The 18064-nt window shown below is 40.9% G+C and overlaps 1 protein-coding gene across 2 annotated transcripts in view; it reads left to right on the top strand.

Moving 5' to 3' along the window:
- LOC126372425 (low-density lipoprotein receptor-related protein 2) overlaps positions 1–18064 on the top strand; it is a 326882-nt gene that overhangs the window by 291481 nt on the left and 17337 nt on the right. For both annotated transcript variants that reach the window (XM_050018164.1, XM_050018162.1), the window contains 7 exons: positions 1340–1459; positions 9955–10086; positions 15600–15708; positions 16235–16401; positions 16765–17019; positions 17170–17573; positions 17784–18053. In XM_050018164.1, coding sequence (XP_049874121.1) covers positions 1340–1459; positions 9955–10086; positions 15600–15708; positions 16235–16401; positions 16765–17019; positions 17170–17573; positions 17784–18053 — 1457 coding nt within the window. The remainder of the gene's footprint in view (positions 1–1339; positions 1460–9954; positions 10087–15599; positions 15709–16234; positions 16402–16764; positions 17020–17169; positions 17574–17783; positions 18054–18064) is intronic.

Here is an 18064-nt window from a genome sequence, read left to right as displayed (position 1 = left end):
TGTACCTATCTATTACTCTTTATTCTGTGACTAAATAACGTTGAACACAATTATTAATATACATATAATTAGATACATACATAGCACCATTTCTGAAGGGGTAGGCAGAAGCATAGTATATACACCCGCTCCTGGCGAGGAGCTACGTTTAAATCCCATGCTATAGGGGCGAGCCTATTGTCATTAACCGGGCACAGATACTGGAAATCACGTGATATTATATTCATATTTATTTATTGCATGTCACAAACATATCAAATATCCAAACATGAATTCAAACTCATAAATATATGTATAAGACATAATTAATAAGTTAGTATTTACTTGTTAGGTATATTTTGAATGCTAGCTGTCGGATATTTCTTTTATTAAAAAATGGTTCTTTAACTAATCCATAGCCCTTCTATTAGTGTGTGTTTGTATCCTGCTAACTAGCTAACTAACTAAGTATTAGAATGTCTAATAACTGTCAGAACTCTACAACGTTTAGGCGCAGAATGTCCAATTCGCAAAATGTCCAGTTCGCAAAACGTCCAATTCGCAGAATGTCCAGTTCGCAAATGGTCCAATTCGCAAAATGTCCAGTTCGCAAATTGTCCAATTCGCAGAATGTCCAATATTCATCGTAACGTGATTAATTTACTAATTAAAAAAGTTGGGTTCTAATGCTAAGTCAAGTTATAAGTATATACATATAAGTGGTCCACTGATTGTAATTTTAAACCTACAAGACTCTCTCCTTTAAATCAACAGGACTTTAAAAGAGTCAAACTTTTTAGGGAACTGTTATACAAACGTGACGTCAAATACAAAGAAACCACGAGAAAATTGGAAAATAATTAGGCAGTTTTTTTTTAGAAAATTTGAATTGTATTGTGACATTTAGATATATATAACAGTTCCCTAAAAAGTTTGACTCTTTTAAAGTCCTGTTGATTTAAAGGAGAGAGTCCTGTAGGTTTAAAATTACAATCAGTGGACCACTTATATGTATATACTTATAACTTGACTTAGCATTAGAACCCAACTTTTTTAATTAGTAAATTAATCACGTTACGATGAATATTGGACATTCTGCGAATTGGACAATTTGCGAACTGGACATTTTGCGAATTGGACCATTTGCGAACTGGACATTCTGCGAATTGGACGTTTTGCGAACTGGACATTTTGCGAATTGGACATTCTGCGCCTAAACGAAATAAAAATGTTTTGGTATATTTTTAGAACACAGGCTACTACTGACAATATAGGCTAAACAAACGAACAAACAATATTTGTGCCTATGACTGATATAATAGTGAACATAATGTATAAACTTGTGTTTTTGTTCTCGCAGGGGACACAGTATGTCCGAGCGGCATGTTCCGGTGTCCGGAGGGCAAGTGTATCCCGGCCTTGTGGGTGTGCAACTACCAGCGCGACTGTGACAAGGGCGAGGACGAGTTCCAGTCATGTCGTGAGTACAATACTTGGCTATTATAATTAGAAAGTTCCTCATATCCATCTTAGAGCTTCTTATCGAAAGTCGCTCTGTCTAAGCAAATAGGAATAGTGAGCGCAAATTTATATAAAAGGTAGCCCCTATTACGTTACGCGATTCATCGGACTGGAGTCGGTGCAATAATACATCGGGTGGATGTAATATACCTACGCGATGTATAGTACCCGCTGAATCGGGTAATATAATTATTCTAAAATATCTTTATTAAGTAGGTAACATAGTTACACTTTGAATCGTCATTTTTTTACATAAAGAACGTCTCATCGGCTTAAAACTACTGCAGCTTCTCACAGCCTGTAAAAAAGCCTGGGGAAAAGAAGCTGCAAAAAACAGGCACCGAGCCCTTGACATTCTTTTTTTAAAAACATAAAATATAATTATACATTTTAGTAATTTGGCTACATAATATTAGTTCCCAGACAGTTAATCCCATATATTAATGCATCTTCTAAATAATCCCTAACAATCACTATTAGGTCCTGTCCACAGACAGAAGCGATACTGGGAGGTGTCTTGCGTAAGCTTTCATTCGGTTTTCACACAGAAGACCAGGCGTTACGCGGTGCAGTTTCATACAGACATTTGCCAACTGCCGCCTCCTGCCGGGAAATACTCCCGGTATATCTCTACGTACACGCAAGATGTGAATACATGCAGTATACATTAATATTGAATTACTAATCCCTACCCCCGTGGAACAGCGTGGTGGAGTATGCTCCATACCCCCTTAGGTTGATTGAGGGGAGAACTGTGCCCAGCAGTGGGACGTATGTAGGCTGTTTATGTTATTTTAATCCAAAGAGGTACATCTTTTAAATAAATAAGTCCCACCACAATAGTCCAAGCTGCCCATTCAATTGGCGTAGTTCTGCGCCTTGCAGAGGTGTCGCCAGTACTTAACTACTTACATCCATCTCGCGGGGACGACTTGAAGCGCGCGTGATCACAAACCCTCAGCTTAGAACGAGGACGATTGAAGTTTTCTTAATGTTATGTGACGAAAGTAGAGATGTGTTTTAGGCGTTAAAATCAATGTATAAGGTAAATCCGTGATCATAGGTTAATAACCGCTTAGTATCAGCTTTCGTTTCAGAGTGCGGCTAGGAAGGGCATACTCGTATTTTTCTTTACAATAAGTTATGACGTATTAGCATATGAAATTATTATAACTGGGCGTATATGTACGTACTGGAAAGAGCTCATTCTTTCAGACTGATATCAATATCCATCTACAACTACAATAACCGTTAAAAACACAAAGGAACTAATGCTGTAGGTACTCTGAGTCAGCAAACACCGAATGCCGGTGTAAAGTGCTATCAGATATCGACACGGAATACCCCTGACAGCAGCTTCGTGACCAATCCGTGCCTCCGTGCAGTTCGTGCAGTCCGTGCTAGTGTGCCCGGCTGACACTGCAACACGTATTCAAAGTGTATTGTAAAGCCACCGACTTGCATAAACGAGTGTAATGGTGGAAGCGACACGAGACATAATAACCAGCATTGCAATAGCCAAACAAGCATTTGACAGAAAGAAACACATTCTCAAAACCAAAACTAAGTATTTCATTAAAAATCAGGAAACGGTTTATTAAATCCTACCGACAAGAGCGCACCTTTTAAATAATGCGAGGAGGTGGAAGTGACATCTCTGTAAAACTGAAATCAGAAATCAGAATCATTTATTCAACGTAATTATCATGGATAAACTTGTTGAAGGTCAATGTAACATTTTGGAATCTACGTCATTTCGCAAGGTGTTATGGCTGCGGAGAAGAAATGACAAGAAACTGCAACAGCAACTCACTGATGTAAACGAGAGCCTGGGTCCTGGTGCCTTGAGCACACCAGACAGGTTGGTTGTCGACATTTGAACAGTCGAAACATAACATAAGCTCACGACTGTATCCCAATTGGGATAGTCAGAGGTACCATCCCAAGATGAACTGTCTATAATAAATAAAACAAAAATAAAATAAAAATAAGTTCCCACACTTCACCGAGCTAGACCAACGTGACGGGTGGTGAGTCGTATTATTGCCGTCTATAATAGTCAAGCCAACTACGTTAGTGAAACAAAACGTGATTTATAAATCTAATTTAAATTTTAACGTATGATTTGGCTCTATATTCAAGTACAATAACGGTTGACCTTACTTACCATGAAACAGAAGACGTATCCACCGACCTTATCTACACCTCGAATTGAAAACCTCCACCATTTTTGAATATGATTTACCAGAGAAACCTGAAATCCATACGATTAACCCAGTAAATATATTCCTCTCGTCTGGAGACGTTAGTAGGTAGAGCTTTGTAGAGTGGTGCAGATCTTCAAAGGCTTTAATCAGCCCTCTGCAGCGCAGGTGGCTAGACTGCACCCGATAACTGCCTTCACACAACCGAACGATTCAAACCTTAGCTATAATTGCTCCAGACGAACGCTTTATAAAGCTGAAGTGAATTATTTTAAAAGATCTTTACAAATTGATTTTAAAAACTATGTTTTCTAGTGAATAGAAAACTGTGCATGATTTTTCTAAAAAGGACAGCAATATGTTTAGGCTTTTCTTTCTTTTTCATTCAATATGAAGTACCTGTTGGTGTTGCTTCCAAACACTTCCAAACACACATATTTGTTTTTTATCGTGGAATAACTTATAAATATGCGTCATCATCAGCCTTGCCTGCTGGGGCACGGGCCTTCCCTATGGATGGATAGGGAGATCGGGCCTTAAACGATCACGCGGGCCCAGTGCGGATTGATGGTTATTAACGACTGCTAATGCAGCCGGGACCAACGGCTTAACGTTCCTTCCGAAGCTCGAGATGAAAACTTTTTTTTGTGGTCACCCATCCTATGACCGGCCTTTGCGAAAGTTGCTTAACTTCAACAATCGCAGACCGAGCGCGTTTACCGCTGCGACACCGAGCTCCGATATAATACGTTACATAATATGCGTATCACGATATAATACATAAATTGACCGCATGATCAACAGGAGCTAGTTTGCTAAAACCATAATGTTACACCACAAATTCGATGTCAAGTAATTAAATTATGAGTGAACATTTCAATGACAAAGGTAATAACACGTGGTTTCAGTTAATCAGTTATAATATAACATAACAAGATAACATTGCATCATGCGTGTATCGCAGAAGGAGTAGCAAGCAGCTATATTTAAACCCTATGAAATAGAGGGCGAGACTGTTGCCATTAACCGGGCACAAATCCTGGAAACCACGTAATGTCAATTATCTATGATCCCAATATGAATTCAAGCCAATAAAGTCAAATTGAATGGTTATTTATGATGGAGTATATGTGTGTATCAATTATTAAATTAATATAATTAATCCGCTCCAATCTCGTCAGCGCCATCGAGGAGCAGCGGTGCGGGTGCGAGGTGCCATGCGTGTAATGCGTGCGAAAGCGTGCGAAATTGCGAATAATTCACATGCATTAGCGTGCGAACGATTAATCGCGTGAGTTATCGCCTGACAGCACCGCTCTGCGTACACACGATGTAAACTACACCCCTACTGCGATACCTTTGATATATTCTAATCAGCAATTTGTTAGATACCCGCACTATGCATTCCGGCCGATTAGATTTACTGTGAAGAGCTTGTATGACAATAGATGAAACTGGAGGTTCAAAACAAGCTCGTTTTCGATAGAAATTATGCTACTAACTTTGTCTTTGATAAATGACTGATCATTTCTTAACGGATACTTAATTTGATTATTAATTCCAACAACAATTATTCATGTTTTAACATTTCCATTAAGCTGATAAGAGAATTTTCAGTTTTTCTCAGAAAAACACAAGAAATCAATAAAAACATTCGTCTATTTCCGCGGTCGGCGCCGACATCGTGCACAATGCGCGTTGCGGCGTGGACACGCAACGCTGAGTCAACTAGTCCGCGTCAGTTTTTACACCCTTTGTCCCGGCGGAGTGAATAGGACGTAACGTCTCGCTGTAAATTATTGGCGGGACAGTTTTGAATGTGCGGGACGGCGATCGATGCGGCCCTTCAATTGTGCGGCCGCAGTTACACTGGCGACGATTACGGAAGGGATAACAACCTGTGAACATTAAGGGCGTTTCCATTACGTTCAAGTGTCATCCTTTATCCACAAGGCTTTCGCCAATTGCTTTTAAGGTGATTGAAAAACAAGTAGTAGTTGGATTAAAAGTAAAAACGGCCGTGATAATTCGATGCTTTTGCGACTTTTTAAAATTCTTAATATAATAGAGATAAAAAAGTTACTTTTAAACAATTACTTTCTTTTATTTAGGAATGAGTATCACATTATACCTCGATGACATGGCTACAATCCGTAGAATGGATAGGTTAAGCGAATCGAATAAAATAAAATGAAACTCTCCTTTCTGTTATTTCATAATTAGATCAGTACTTGGTTCAGCTGTAAATAGCATAAGTACTTAAAAATAAGTAAAATTGAGACATTTTTTCCCGTATCGCAGCTGGCTACCAAATCTAGCTACCGGATGGTCCATTGGGAATAGGTAACTAGATTGTTGTTGTCCGCTGTCCAATAAAGGTGCTCATCTACTTACTTAATTACTTAACATCGCGAGCGATTTAAATATAGAATTTACCCTCTAATTATCCTTTTAGTCTCCTCGTAATCAAGAAGAATGGAGTGATAATGTGATAGTGTCTATATTCTAAAGACATACGGGGAGACTTTTCTTTTGGAACTATGACAATTATAATAGACATGTATAGAAATACGCCTTACTACGTTTGAATGTGATAGATTAAGTGATAAGGATAACTCGTCAACTTACAATTCATCATTAGGTATCATACCTACTTACTTAATCTTTAAATATTAGCAACAAAGTTAATCCGAGTTAAGTGAGTTAAGAATTGCTACCAAGAGCAAGAGTCGTCTGTCGACTTGTGGCTTTGCCGTCCTAATAGGAATTTCAAATGCGAGGATTATTTACATTATTTGACTCAGCTGTTCAGCCATACTACACTGGGAGCGGATGTACCTAAGCATAAAACGCGTTGTGCTGCTTATCTTCCCGGACATGTCATTTATGCAAAAGTAGTTGCAAGTCGTCTTCTTTAACTTTAAACCCGTAAAATTTGGAGTTCCACAAGGCAGTATCTTAGGTCCCACCTTATTTGTACTGTATATTAATGATATTTTTGATCATAAGCCAATGAACGCTGACATTATCTGCTACGCAGATGACACAGTTTTGATTTTTGAAGACAACTCCTGGGAGAAAGTTTTTCAAAATATGGAATCAGGTATTTCAAAAGTGGCCAATTGGCTACAAATGAATCTGTTGACGTTAAATGCCTCCAAAACGAAGGTTTTGTGTTTTCACAAAACCAAAGCTTCGGAGCCAAAAAAGTCGCTAGACTTAAAAATTCATCAGTGTAACGCCCAGTTGATAAATGGGACGCGTAATTGTAGTTGCAGTATCATACACAGAACTTGTAATATCAAGTACCTCGGGGTGGTGATCGATGAAAAGCTTTCGTTTTATGATCATATTGCCAAAACTTCAGATAGACTAAGAAGACTTATCCATATTATGCGTCTTCTGCGGACAGCTGCTCCCAGGAAGCTCCTCTTTACAGTTTACACCGCTCTTTGTGAGTCAATAATCACATATTGTATCTCAGTCTGGGGGGGTTCCGCTTGTTCTGAACTTCTCTACCTTGAAAGAGCTCAGCGTTCGATACTAAAAGTCATGCTTAAGAAACGATTCATGTTCCCTAACGATTTACTATTTAAAGAATGTGAAGTATTGAGTATTCGGAAATTATTTATTTTTAAGGCGATGTTAAAGACGCACAGGCGTGTTATAAGATGCAATGAGTACCCTCTGCTCCTGGACAAAAGAGTATTTATTATCCCTGTCCCATCAGTTAACACTAGTTTTGCTAGGAGATTTCCTAATTTTTTGCACCCATTCATATATAACAAGGTAAATAAAATTTGTTGTATTTCTAAATGTAAAATCCTTCAGGCACACGCATTGCTAAAGAATTGGCTACAGTCCTTAACCTATGAAGAAACAGAGGAGGTTCTAAAAATTGTTACTTGAATAATACAGATAACTTTGATTCTGGCTCAAACATACACCTTCTCTCTCTCACACTCACACACACATACACACTCACACACACACACTCACACACACACACACTCACATACCCATATCCTCACTTACCCTCACTCACTCACAGACTTACTTCATCACATGTTTACTTATTCCTTTAAATTTCTATTATGATCTCATAATTAATTAGCGATCTCTTAATTGTAAGCCTTTGTTATTCGTAATTGTAGTTTTGTTTAACATTTAAATTTTATTTTTTCAACATTTCTAGTTACTTTCGTTCTAAGTAGAGTCTTACAGAGTGTATTTTATCTTTTGTTACCTTTTTTTTTTTTTAATTATATTTTGTTCATTTCAAGTTAGTTTTAACGTTTTCAGTAGTTCTCCATCTTTTGTCCTAAACGGAGACTTAGATAGTATGTACTGTTGTTTATAAACGTATTGAACATGATTCTTACGATACAGGCTTTGCCTAGTGTAAGAATCATAGATATTGCCTCTGAAAAACGTAAACTCAGTAAAAATTGTAAACTTACACTAAAAATGTAATGCTGATTTTGTAAAAATTGTACCTTTTTTTTCTGAATAAATATTATTATTATTTATTATTATTAACTTGTGGCTCTGTCCACCCCATTAGAGATTACGAGCGAAAGTTTATATGAAAACGTAGATCAGCTTGAATGAATAGGACCTACATTTTGCGAGAAATATCACGTTTCTAATAGTAAAATGTTAATGCTCTCAACCCGAAAATACATTTTGCGTTTAGTATGTCACGTGTCTGGCCGCGAGGGAAATCTGCTCCTCATTTGGATGCGTCCGTGACGTCACGTGACGAGTGCAACAATGAGCTTGGTGACGTCAGCCATGACGTGGAGTGTCCCATTGTCTCTGGTGCTAACGTTAGCGTGCTGTCTAATACTGTCTATGCGCCGGTTCTGACGTTCGCTTTTTTAAAAATGAAATTAGTATCGTATGGTTTGAGCAGTCGCATATTTAAATAATTGCAAGTCTCGACATGTCGAAATTAAAATTTTGATTACAATGAATAGTGCAAAAAGAAAAATATTCAATGTGTTTCATAACCTACCTATTTCACGAACTATCTATTATAATAATATCCGTGTTGCCTACTAAACCTTCCAATTTCAAAATATTTTACACTTATTATTACTTCACCGCATTCACAAACACAACTCAAACTACAAACTAGCAGAAGTCTCGTTACGTACCCCCGAGTACCAGTAAGTGTCAATAGTTGAGGCGAGACCGAAATATAACTAACTCTTACCGCCTAACAAGATATGCAGGTGAATCACATACATTACATTATCACTAAATATAAGGAGAGCAAGAAGTATATGTGTACAATTCATACGTAAACCCAATATACGTATGTATACTATACTTTAGGTTACTCGAAACATTTGCTGAGTTTTGATCATTGCACTTACACAATTTATTACTGGTCGTAAATCGATAATAAAGTTAAACTTGCAATAAATGACGTCAAATAGCCGGCTAAAAGTATTCTTATTAGATCACAGCTTGTAAGGAGTTTCCGACCGCCATTACCATTCTATAAACATAGTTTACTTATCTGATCTTGCTGCACGGCGAGATGTTCAGAACTAGATGCAAACCTACCTCAACATATAGCTAGTTCCTAGCCGAGCTACATCGCCGCCGCCAAGCAACTCAATTTGCACTCGCGGCTGCATGGAGGGCCCTCCTCTGACCAGCCCCTGATTGCTGCCAAACACTTCATCACTCGACTGTCCGAATGCTCTCGCCGCTTTGATCGGCGAACGGCGCTACACAAGTTAAGAGAACTTTAAATAGGGATGTTAGGGAATCAGGTTCATGGTGTGTTTTATTGTCATGAATAATAGCTACCTAATAGTAACATGAAATGTATTATTTCATCAAAACGCGACTGTAAGAAGTGTTGCAATAGTCAAAAAACGTCATTGACATAGGCGCCTTACACATCAAATTATGATGAACTGAATAATTCATTAAATATGTTAGCCAATCATCTGTTCAAGGTCAACATGTTATAAACAGAAGGCGATCTCTACTTTAACACGAATATGCTGCCAGAGAAGATAATGCAACAGAGAGTATTTAAACTTTTTCTGCATGTCCACGTTCAAGCAACTAAAATAACGTGTGTTTATGATTTATCATGTACCTACCTAGCTAGCTTACGGATAATATAATTATGCGTACCAATAACCTCCCCCTCCTAGCTATCTCCGCCTTGCGCATTGAGTGTATTTCCACAACGGAGTATATTAACGTGAGTTTGTTTCCATTGCAGCGCCGCCGGAGTGCGAGGCCGGCCAGCTGACGTGCGGGCAGTACGTGTGGAACAAGACGTACTGCATCCCCCCGCACTACCGCTGCGACATGCACGTGGACTGCGTCGACGGCACGGACGAGGCCGACTGCAGTGAGTACATACATACCACACGACCACTATACCACAGATTACACTATACTACACATAGAACGGCAACTCTCCGCTCCCCACCAGCGGCTGAGCTTTACCTCACCCCCTCGGGCTTTCTTTAGTCTCCAATCGTATGGCGGCAGGCGTCACACACGCACAGAGGCGTGTGTACGATAACGTCAATGTGTAGTCTGCGAAAAACGAGGTGTTTTGTATGAAGTGTCCGAGGTGTGACTGTACCCTACATCATCCACAAGACATACTGCATGCCTATGTACACATACTATAGCTTCTCCAGTACCAACTATTTATATATATCATCATCATCATCATATACAATACCCTTCGCAGAATGATCCTGCTTTCCAAGTAATGTGTCTCATAAACATCGAAATATGAAATTCTTATTCGGGTAAAAGATGTACAAAGATTCACGTTATTTGGTTGTAATTCTTGTGTTACTTAATAATTTAATTTACGTATATACATGTAGGTAGAGATTTCCAAAGTAATTTAATGCCTGACGTGTTTTTCTATTAACTAGTCTGTACAAACAGCGGCTCTGTGCCTGAAGTATATCTGCGTCTATCTGTGTGTACAAAATACATTTTGATAAAAGGGTAGAAAATAGCAACTATTAATTGACATCTTTCCTGGCGCGGTATATTATTCGTCGTAGTATCATAAGGTGCTATGCTGCCGCATTATTTGAGATATTTCTCTAGTATAGTGCACCAGAGTTACTGCCAGGATTATATTATCTACCCGCAGTACTTACTCTGCATCGTAAAGGACATCAGATTTACTGCTGAGACAAGCAGAGACAAACAAGTGGACTGTTTGTCAGGTCATTCATCTCCATGCTGAGCGTGTCAGGCCAGGACACACCCCACCTTAGCCCGGGCTCACTGAACTCACACTGTTATTACATTAATATATGGAAGTTAGTTCGCAAAATGCATCAACGAATTTCCCCGACTTCATTTCAAAACCTGCTTAAAGCAGTGAGCGTAAAAATTACGCGATGTAAGCTTTCAATATTGCACGTATGTTGTGGAAGTCTGGAATTGGTTGTGCTCATTCAAACGAGCCCCGATCACTACCGTCGTGTTGGGAAACCGCATTAAAAGTTCAACTAGTTGACGTCAAACTTCCGATAACTGTGCCCCATGCGGATTGAACCCGCTACCTTCGATCCGCAGCCTTCGATGTTCGATACCAACTTATATTGCCTCATGCCGTGTTCACGCGAGCCTATACAGAGCATAATCAAGCGCCTACACACGACGCAGTAATGATGACTCTGTCAGGGAGCCCACACATGTTTACTGAGACAAAATGAGCCGTCGTTAAATCGTAGCTGAAACACAATTTGCGCGAACAAACAAATAAAGTGTTTCTTTATAAAGGATCCTCTACAAACACCTGTCATTCGCATTCAACACTTGCCGCACTCATTACCGGGCATTGCTTTTAAAAAGACACCCAAACACGCCCGTTTCTTCTAAAAGGAAACTGAGAACTAGACACCAATGTGTTTGGAACTTCCCTAAATGTAGCTGTGGATGAAGTAACGGGGAGCAGCTTAATGTCAAGGGGCAAGATAATCTGGTGAATGTTAAGGAAGTTCCAACAAGTGGGCAAGTTTTAATGGTGTGGAAATTGCGTTTTTGTTTGTCGCGGCATCGGCGGGTGCCATGTAAATCCGGTGTCGTACCGCGCGCGACAACGCCGGATTACACCCCGCGCCGCACCCCGCGCCCCGCCGCTGCTAACTTCGTGTTTAGTGATGAGATTCACAGCTGCGACACTGTTGCGATACGCTCAACGGAATTTTGTTTACAACGATGGCTTTTAAACTGTCAAAAAAGATTGAGCAGCAGAGCATAAGTAAGTAAACTTAGTTAACTTAGCCTAATACAGATGAGTGATTATTACATTAGCAATTTTTAAAATATATCCTAGTTACAGCACTTACTGCACTATCTAGCGTAGAGGATTTCCGTAGTCTTACAAATGCAAAGATGGCGCTCTCCTGCCTAATTGTTAAAGCAGTTCCCATAACCGCCTCGATCACTCCCTGGCGGATATATTTCACCTGGGACTAGAAACTTGGACGATAAAAAGCTTACATCTGCATTCCGCGGTGTGGCGCAGACTCCGCGCCACATGACCAACTTTTAATAGAGCGCAATTATTGTGTTCCTACCCGCGGGAGTGCCATTTTCAGACCTTTTTCTGTATTGTTGGAAATATTTACTAAGTAGTTGAACGAGTTTCATACCGAGCTCTCAGCCCGTTTCAAGTATTGTTTGCTAGTTGCCAGGTGGTATTAGGAACAAGTTCGCCTTTACCGTCGTGTTATAAATAAATTGCTTCCGCAGAACTAGTAAGCTCCTTTCTTGTAAGCAAGTATTTCGTTAAGGAAATAGGCCACCATAAGCATTTGTGAGGATTTTCCCGGTTGAGTCTCGAGGGAGCGGGCAAACGATGCAATCCGGGCTGGATGGTGTGAATGTGTGGCGATAGATCGCCGCCCGCGCCGCGCCGGGGCATTCAATTAACTATATCTCCGGCGCAATTGCTCGGGCGGCCCAGAGGAGGGGCGGTGAGATGGCTCACAAACATCTAGTTCACTCGCTGCGAGTACTGAAGTCAGCTAGGAAAACAAGACGTGATCCGAACACGGATTTGCCTGCATTACCCCTCCAGACAGCCGCTCGTCGTCGCCGGAGACGTAATCCTGCGACACTGGAGCACAAAGCCGCTACCACTATATTGAGGCAGGCAGACGATTCCGGTGGATTGCCTCAATTTCGCGGCTGCCCGTCCTTCCGCCCGCCCACTCTATCGAGACCCCTAAACTCAACACACTCCAGGCCATTCTTCTATAACCGAGTGGACCCAACTGGCCTTTCTTGACTGGTTTTTAGAAAGTAGGATTAAAATATCAGGTCACGTGGTGTTTGCTCTAAATTTGCATTTAATCTCGCCTGCAGAGCCTCCGAAAGAACTGCATGTATTATGGTTGATTTTAAAAAGGAATATGTAATAGGTAATATGCATCTTGGTGAAACATGCAAATGTGAGTTTTTTCTATGGAAAGTGGGGCGATGAAACATGTAGGAAGGAAGGAAGTGATAAAAATTTGCAAAGTACTTACCTACATAAAGTAATATACAAGTACGTTAGGGTAAAGACGATATCATATTACAGTAATCGCTCGTTAGAGCGTGTAATTCGATCTCGCTTGTGAATCAATTGGGAGTATCAGGATCCAGGTACTTGTAGGGTCCGAGCATCCGCTTCCGGGTCACTGACGCCGACGGACCGTCTTCTAATCACTAAAGTAAACCACCTTGGTTTACATAGAAATACATCAAAAATCTTTTTTAAGTGACTAAAAAAGGGTTTCAATTCGACGCGGTTACTTTTTTTAAATGTATTATGTTATGTTGAGTCAACGTAAATGCAATCACAATTCAACAGTTGTAATAGCTCAACTAGTAGTAATCTGATCTGAAGCTAACCATAACTTATTCAAGATCACAATTAAGGATTATCTGCGTAGGATCTCCGCTTAATTACTTAGTTCTAGAAATTGAAGCGTTTATGTAATTAAGGAGGTAATACTGGCGTCTTTGGACTTGTCTTTGTGGTCTAAATATTAAATTCTATAATTTAACAATCAAACACATATGCTAGGTTTCCCTACTCGTATGAAGAATCGAAGAGTGAGATAGGTGAAAACTAAGTAAGTACATAGTTTATCATCTGTCAACTAAAAAAAGTTTATCCAAACCAGACAATGAATATAGACCAGTTTTGGTAAACCAATGACACGCGAGAAAATAATTTAGAAACGGTAGTAATTTAGGAGTCTTCAAACACTGTTTTGTGTTTTTAAACTGATCAAAGACGTTAATTAAATAACTAAAAATGTAGACCAAATGTTAAATGCTGACCATCTGCAAACTGTAATAAGTACCATTTTTATTGTGAATAAATGATTATTAAATAAAAAATAGTAGTCGATATTGGAATCATCAAAGATGATTAAATCGGTTGATCTACCTCTTACCACACCGACGCTAAGTCTAGGTAATATGTAGGTTTTAACATTATGTAAGGAGTAAGTATGTTAAAAAATCCTCTATTCGCTGGGTAAAAGTTAAGCTAATACAAACCCGTGTAAACACGCTCACTTGTGTCTCGTTTAAAGGAACACAAAGTGCGGCGGACTTGTTTATAACAAGAAAGCTAAGGCCACTTTAGCGGGCGGCGAGTGAAGCTGCATACACACTGGGCGGGCGGCGGTACTGGCGGTGCTCACACTCAAGGCTCCAAAATACCTTTACTCAGTTAGTTACTTAGTCATACTTCGAATCGTCAACTTTTATCTTAAATGTATTGTGTGTCGAATGTCTCGTCCGCCTAAAACTACTGCAGCTTCTCAACCTGTACTTATACTTTTTTTTTCGTGACTTATTGTAGATTTGCCTTAGATGGCATTAACTACTTGGCCGGAACCTATATACCCATACAGGCATATTACGGAGCAAAAGCGGGGGTGTTGGGTAAAACTCACTGACTTCTGTTGAACGCGTGCAAATAAACTCGAACATTATAAAAATATCCGACTCTGTGTGTATTTGAGCTTTTACACTACTTACATACACGTAAGCACAAAGCCCCGCCGCCGGCGGCGGCGCCCTCTGTGGTCGGAACCTGGCAACATAAAGTTATATCCGCGTTCAGTGGATCGCATTATCCCTCGCTCACAATGCGGCTAAGGTTTTTGCATCTCATTCAGCCTGTGAGGCAGGATTATATTGTACAACGTACAATACTTATTCTATAGAGTGGCTCGTGAAGTCTATAGTGGGGCACTTTTAACGTACACAGTTTGTGTGAGGATACAATTTTTATATATCTACGTGCTTACTTCTATGTGTGATGCCTTCTTTTATGTGGAAGAAGGATAACTATCTAGGAAGCCTAGTATCTAGCTAAACTTAGAACTCATTTTCTTAGCACTCTAAGTAAAGAAAAGGCATTATTTCGCTGATTGACGAAGAAATAGCATCCATCATATTATTTTATTAAGTACTTACTTGGTTACTTTGCCGCACTTGTATAATGTAATTAAAAGAAAGCGGTGAATTATCACAGTCAGCATGCGTCAATCAAACAGTTGACAGTGGTAACAATGTGAGTAATTAACAAACTTCAAGCGCACCACAGATTATCACGAAACAAAAAACACATTTAGCACTGTAGGAAGGTAGGAATTATGACATGCTATTGCTTGCTACTTTGATTGTCTTAGTAAATATTTAAGAACAAATATCAAAACTAATCAACCCCATAATCCATATTTAGGCGAAAAGCCAACTGAAAGATAAAAGGACCTCGCTCAGCATGAACCATGGCCCTGGTCACTAGAGATACGAACATCGCGTTACTTAGTATTTAGTAGTGCCTAGTATTTACAAGTATGTGTATTGTTGCAGCGTACCGCAAGTGTCAGCCAGATGACTTCCAGTGCGGCGTGGAGGGCGCCGGGCCCGGCAAGGTGTCTTCACAGGGGCCGTGCATCCCACGCGAGAAGAGATGCGACGGGTAAGTCTCTGCTTACTTACTTACTTAGATGGCTTCCAGTGCATAAATAAATAACCTCCTTCTATTCTGAAGTGGGTTAAAAAGACATCCGCGTGGAAGCCGCCGGGCCCAACAAGAACTCTGCAGAAGAAATGCGACGAGAAACGACAACTACTTAACACTTGTTTCTTAAATAATCTAGTTTTTAAATGTTAGCTGAGGGTTTGTTTGAAACTACTTACTTATACATACGGCACAAGGTCAAAGGTGGTTCAAGAAGTATAGTAGCGCCATCTGTCTTTGTACAGTATAAACAATGTCACGAAGGTAGCTCTATCTAAACAGAGTCCGCGCCACGAAACAAGTCCTGTAGAAATGGCGCTACTATCGCTGTTCCTTCATAGATTATGGCGAGTTATTTACTCGTAGCTCGGATCAAAATCGCGACATCTTCCCCTCACGCGGTATATAGTAAAATGAACATCATTTCCAAATAGATGCCTAAATACTTGTACTTTGAATTTGAATGTCATCCAATTTTGTGCAGGTACCTAGACTGCCGGACGGGTAAGGACGAGCAGGACTGCCCGGGCGAGCCGCTGGCATGCCGGTTGGACCAGTTCCGCTGCAGCGCGGGCGACAAGTGCGTCGACGCCAGCGCCAAGTGCGACCACAAGGACGACTGCGGCGACAACTCCGACGAGGCTCATTGTAGTACGTGTCACATTTCAATACTATACATGTTATAAATCATAATTATAATAGGCTGTTGGTATACGCAGATTTCTGATTTCCGCAACTCGTTGACCAGCGCCGATTTTGCATAACTGCCCTGAAATGTCTGGGTATCATTCCAGCCAGCTCAACTGTGCAAAGAAGTCCAACATACGTTGTTGCTGACGACTTCAGAGAGGCACCCCCTTAAGCCAAGGTCTTATCAGGCCCAGAATCATAGGCTGTGGGTGGTATGCAAGAATTTTTATTAGGTCACGAAAACCATACAAGCTTTCTCATCTAGAACAGAATTGAAGTTCCTTTAAATATACCTTTCTAACCTAATTACATATTCTCTTCCAGATTTCCCTCCGTGCCATATCGGTCAGTTCCGGTGCAGCAACTCTCTCTGCATCCCGGCGACGTACCACTGCGACGGGTACAAGGACTGCGCCGACGGCTCGGACGAAGCCAACTGCACCGCCATCGCCTGTCCGGACAACAAGTACCTCTGTCCGCGGGGCGCGCCCGGCGGACAACACAAGTGTATAGCGCGGTCGCAGCTGTGTGACGGCAAGAAGGACTGTGAGGATAATGCTGATGAGGAGACTGCTTGTTGTGAGTTCATTGTCTTGTTATTATTTCAAGTTAACAACATTGGTTAGGTTTAAGTGATGATAATCTGCGAACCCACTTTCTGGTGTAGAAAGTTAAGATCTGTAAGCAAATCACTATGACCATACTCACCATGCTTTATTCTTATTCTAGCGACGGCATCATGTCCAGCACTGGAGTGCTCATACAAATGCGTGGCGTCACCGTCGGGAGGCGCGTGCGCATGCGCGGCGGGACTCGCACTAGCCGCGGACAACCGCACGTGTGAGGACCGCGACGAGTGCCGCGAGTGGGGCTACTGCCACCAGCTCTGTGTGAACACCCCTGGATCTTATAAATGTGCCTGTGCTCCCGGATATACCCTTACTGAAGGCAAACGGTGCTTAGCCAATGTGGACGTGGTGCCGGCTTTGCTGCTGGCTCACGAGAAGGCTGTGCTAAGGATGGACCTCCACGGCCGTGCGCCCACGCCGCTCGCTAACGCTACCGCTGCGGCTGGTCTTGACTATCACTACAAACGTAATCTACTCTTCTGGTCTGATCTTAAAACTAGGAAGGTTAGTATCATTTTAAGTCTGTATAATGTCAAATTGTGACTAACCATACGTGATTGTCGTGAGCTTATGTTACCTATGTTGTTATAAATAAGAGACGAAGAGGTCCATCTCTTGAAAGTTCGTTTAAATACATTAAAAAAATATGGTGCAGTGCATTTGGAGCCTATCGATTGTATCAACAACTATATAAAAACATCTTTCTTTTTCCAGATCCATTCGCAGCACCTAAGCGTTCCCGCTGGTCTAACGAGTTACTCCGGCAACGACATTTCCGTGGCTGGCTCCTGGGCTCCAGTGGCCCTAGCCGTCGACTGGGTGGGAGACAAGCTGTATGTGGCAGACGCCATTGGGCAGAAGATCGATGTCTTCGAGTTGGACGGCCGTTGGCACGCTGTTGTGCTCGGGTCTAATCTTACCAACCCAGCTGACTTGGCGCTCGATCCTACGCTAGGGTTGATGTTCGTCGCTGATAGCAGCCAGGTAAGGGAATT

Source organism: Pectinophora gossypiella, chromosome 14, assembly GCF_024362695.1.
Source record: "Pectinophora gossypiella chromosome 14, ilPecGoss1.1, whole genome shotgun sequence".
Taxonomy (NCBI): Eukaryota; Metazoa; Arthropoda; class Insecta; order Lepidoptera; family Gelechiidae; genus Pectinophora; species Pectinophora gossypiella.
This window is presented reverse-complemented; position numbering and strand designations above follow the sequence as displayed.